General features: G+C 38.9%; 1 protein-coding gene across 3 annotated transcripts in view; it reads right to left on the bottom strand.

Annotated features, from left to right (window-relative positions):
• The window catches only part of ARSB (arylsulfatase B), a 305283-nt gene that overhangs the window by 270931 nt on the left and 29887 nt on the right, over positions 1-4465 (bottom strand). For all 3 annotated transcript variants that reach the window (XM_069096303.1, XM_069096304.1, XM_069096302.1), the window contains exons 2-3: positions 4038-4224; positions 958-1148 (exon numbers count right to left, since the gene is read on the bottom strand). In XM_069096303.1, the coding sequence (XP_068952404.1) occupies positions 958-1148; positions 4038-4224 (378 nt within the window). The remainder of the gene's footprint in view (positions 1-957; positions 1149-4037; positions 4225-4465) is intronic.

Raw genomic sequence — 4465 nt, forward strand, 5'->3', positions numbered from 1 at the left:
ATATTTGTCATCTCTATAGGCATTGTGAATATGGCATTGCTGATACAGTGCTCTACCCACTGAACCACTTAGCTTGGTATCTCATTATTTGTAAAGAAAAAATTAGCCCTTCCCTACAAGATAGCATCAAAGGTTAAAAAAGGAAATTCTCTTCCTCTAGACAAAATAAAGCATTGTTAAAGGGTGACCCAAAAGAAGATGATCCAAAGGCCCTGCACCTTTCAATGACTCAATGTACTTTAACTTAATAGGCAGCTCAACTTGACAAATTCTCAGGAGAGTGTCCCTTAGGAGGAGCAAGCTTGATCACTATGCCATCAAGTTCCCCGTGACCAATTTGTCACTTCTGAAAAAGACTGAGGACAACAGCATCAAGGTATGTATCATGGATGTCAAGGGCAAGAAGCATCAGATCAAGCAGGTCTTAAAGAAGATGTATGGCATTGATGTGGCCTTGGTGAGGACACTCATCTAGACCAATGGAGAGAAGAAGGCCTATGTCTGACCTGCCCCAGATTATAACACTTTGGCTGTTGCCATTCAAAGTAGAATCTTCTAATTCATGTCTAGTTACCGTGTAACAGATGTAATAAACAGTTTTCTAGGAAGGAAGGAAGGGAGGAAGGGAGGAAGGGAGGAAGGAAGGAAGGAAGGAAGGAAGGAAGGAAGGAAGGAAGGAAGGAAGGAAGGAAGGAAGGAAGGAAGGAAGGAAGGAAGGAGGGAGGGAGGGAGGGAGAGAAGAAGGGAGGGAGGAAGGGAGGAAGGAAGGAAGGGAGTAAAGAAAAGAAGAAGGGATGATGAAAAGTAGGGAGGGAGGAAAAGAGGGAGGGAAAAAGAAAAAGTGAGGGAAAAAGGGAATCAGGAAGAAAGGGAGAGAAAAAGTGAGGTTGGAAAGGAAAGAGAGATGAAAAGAAAAGAAAGGGAGAAAGAAAGAAAGAAAAAGAAGAAAGAATGTACCTTCTCAGCTGGATGGTTAACAATAAGGTCTATAGCCCTTTGCGTAAATACATTTGTTGAATACATATTTTTGTATCCTTCTGCAACATCTTCTCCATCTCTAAAATCAAGAGCACATCGGGTGACATTCAGGGCATCAATGTGCACACAGCGCTCATGGGAGTAGTAATCTTCACTACCCAGGAGATACCCTACAAGGAGAATGGAAGATGAAAGCAGTCAGCACAGCACAAGACTTATTATATAAACGAATGCTTCAGCATTTAATCGCATAATGCGATTGATTACCCATGACAAGGCTAATCATATGACAAGGCTAATCAGAGCAAGATTCTTTAACATCTCTATATTTGATACTGTAAAGCATAAAAATTTCATTTGTGGTGCCAGTCTAACCTATGACCCCAGAAAGATCTGGAAAACAGTAGTTGGGCTGTTTTATACAGCAAGTGGGTGATATCAGTGAAATACATAAAAACAGCTCAGAGATCACATGAAGTAAAGGGAATGATGTCTTGGACTTCTAAAGTTAGAATGAAGCTTGAAACAGCTGTGGCTGGCACGATCTGGACATCTGGCTTTATCTGGAGGGGGCACGTGAGATGTTTTTGTTCCTGATATCCTCAGACTGTTTGTGATACTGACTTCCCAGGAGCAGCTGAGGCATCCCTAGTCGGATGCTGACACCAGCTGGTGAAAGACACAAATCTTTCCTAATAAAGCCAGGGGGCCATCGTATGGAATACTCATAAAACCAACTCAAAGCTGTATCTAAATTAGACTTTTCATATATTTAAATTCCTCCAGGGAATCAGATGTCAAATGCCTGCCTGCCCCATGTATGGGGCTAAGAGATGAGAAATGGGTACCACCTCTATCAATAGTTCTGTACATGAACGTTACTGGAGTCTTTTCTTAAAACATTAAGATGAACAACCTTGTTCTTTATTACAGGCGCCATCTACAGACAGATCCTGGCAAACTTCCTTGAAGATAAGTGAATAAGCCTCCCCAGTTCCAAATCCCCCACTGTCTACACAGTAAGAACCTCCCTCATTATCATAAAAACAAGCAGATACTAGGCCAGTCTCTTAATATCTCTGCACCTTAATTCTTTTATCTGTAAAACAAAGCAGTTGGATTAGATGTCCTCGTAGGTGCTTTCCAGATGAACATCTCTTTTCAAACAGCTCCCCATCCTACATGATTCAGCAAATCAGGGGCCCCTCAGGTTAACAAATGCTTTGTTCTCTGGCTAAATGTTTTTTATGTTGAACCATATCAGAGGGGCATAATGAGGTAAATTACATTTTTTAAAAAAGGTAAAATAAAATAAAGGAAAGCTAAAATAAAGGGAAAAAAAGGAACTGTACATAGTCCTCAAAATATTGTGGTTAAAAAAATACCCCCCCCCAAATCATTCCTTCATATATCAAAGCTCTAGAAACCTGAAGCATTTCCTTTAAACTACTTGATTTGCATTGAAGGAAGGATAGTTCTTATAAAAATCACACTGTATTTGTTGGGAGTGGATCAAGTGTTAGGAGACTTGGGCGGGGAGTGAACTGGGGGCGGAGGGAAGGAGAGGAAGGAGTATTCCATTTCTGCACTGCACCAATGATTTATTATGTGACCTTGTGGAACACACTTCAGCTTGTCCACCTGTAAACTGCAGACAATAGGCTTATCATCTAGGGGAATCTATCCAGATGAGAGGTCTGCTACAAAGATGTTATATATGTGCCAAATATTAATATTGAAAAGATCTAATAAATAAGAGGACACTAGAGAAATGACAGCTATTTGTTCACACATTTCTTTGTGCCGCTCCATTAATTTACAAATAGCTTAACCACCAAACTGATTTCAAGCAATAAAATAATAATTATTATTATGAGCATACAGAGCTTTATATCTTTACAGTGATTTACAAACACGAATTTATATTCTGAAAGCCATCAGCCCCTAAAAGTGTGTCATTACCTGTACCTTTTTTGGAAACATAAAAAATATTTTTGAACAATTTAATCCCTGACCAAAAAAAAACCACATAACAGTCAACACATAATAATACTAGCCATATGGCAGGAATATTTAGAGTATTATGGAAACCCTGCAGAGGAGGAAATGTAAACTTGATTTGCTCTCCCTAACAATAAGGTATTGAAAAAAGATTTTTTTTTATTTTTCTAAAGAATTAAAAAAAACAGACTTAAGATTTTAATATAAATTTACTATTACACAACTATTAAGCCATTTCCATTTAGGCCATTTCATACAATCATAGATTTAGAGTTAGAAGGGACTCCATAAGTTATCTAGATGAGTTTTTAACCTCTTTTGTGTCATGGACCCCTATGGCAGTCTGGGGAAGCCTATGGACTCCTGAGGAGGTTTTTTAAATGAATAAAAGAAAATGCATAAGATTACAAAGAACATTGATTATACTGATATGCAATTAAAAGATTTTTTTTTTAATTTAATGGATCCTAGGTGAAGAACTCCTGATCTAGACCAAGCCCTTCATTTTCAGATGAGGAAACTGATGCCCACTTGCCCAAGATTATTGAGGCAGTAAGTGGCAAAGTCAGGATTCAAACTCAGGTCTTCTGTCTCAAAATACAGTGTTCTTCCCATTTGCTTACACTGCCTGCCAAAAAGGATTATCTTTGTAAACATGCCTGCCCTTCATAGGAAACTTTTGAGTAGCTCTTCTTCCACTTACCCAGGGAAAGAAATTCTATTTACTTTGAAAGCAAAAGATTACCCAGATGGGGAGAAGAGCACCAGGGGGAAAAGTCTTAAGATCATTGACCCACACGATGACTAGCCATGATTCCAGAAGACCCATGATGCCACCCACTTCCTAACAGAGAGATATGGGATTCAGGCTATAGAATAAGACATGCATTTTTTGGACATGGCCAATGCAGGAATTTGTTTATGGAGATAACATAATAAAGACTGATTTGCTTGGCACTGACATTTCCAGTTATTTCATCTGATTAGAGTTGGATATGTTTTATTATAGGGATAGGGTTGGATCAAACTGTAAATCAAACCATGTGGATTTCCATTACCAAAGTATGTATCGAATCCTCTGCGTGTTGGAAGACATTCTTTTCGGAACATGCCCAGGTGCCACTTTCCAACCATATGGGTGACATATCCAGCCTCCTGAAGAAGTTCAGGCAGCAGCTTTTCATCCAGGGGTATGCAGCTAGGTTGACAGGGCCAGATTATTTGGTGCTGTAAACCTGTATGTATCTTAAAGGAACAAACATAAGATCAGTGATTAATGAAGTTGTAACCTGGTATATGAGAGTATGGAGTGACTGCCCAGTACCATGAATACATTAGATTTGAACTCCTATTCTTGTCCCTACAGTGGTTTAAGCAATATACTTCTGAAATGGAATTCATTAGGTCTGATCAGAAAAGAAAATACATGTGGTCCAGAGAAAGAACTATGGAGTCTGAATGCAGATAATATTTTCTCTTTTTTTTT

Source organism: Petaurus breviceps, unplaced genomic scaffold (genome assembly GCF_028583685.1).
Source record: "Petaurus breviceps papuanus isolate PSGF00001 unplaced genomic scaffold, PetGlider_PUasm1.0 229, whole genome shotgun sequence".
In the NCBI taxonomy this organism is placed as follows: domain Eukaryota; kingdom Metazoa; phylum Chordata; class Mammalia; order Diprotodontia; family Petauridae; genus Petaurus; species Petaurus breviceps.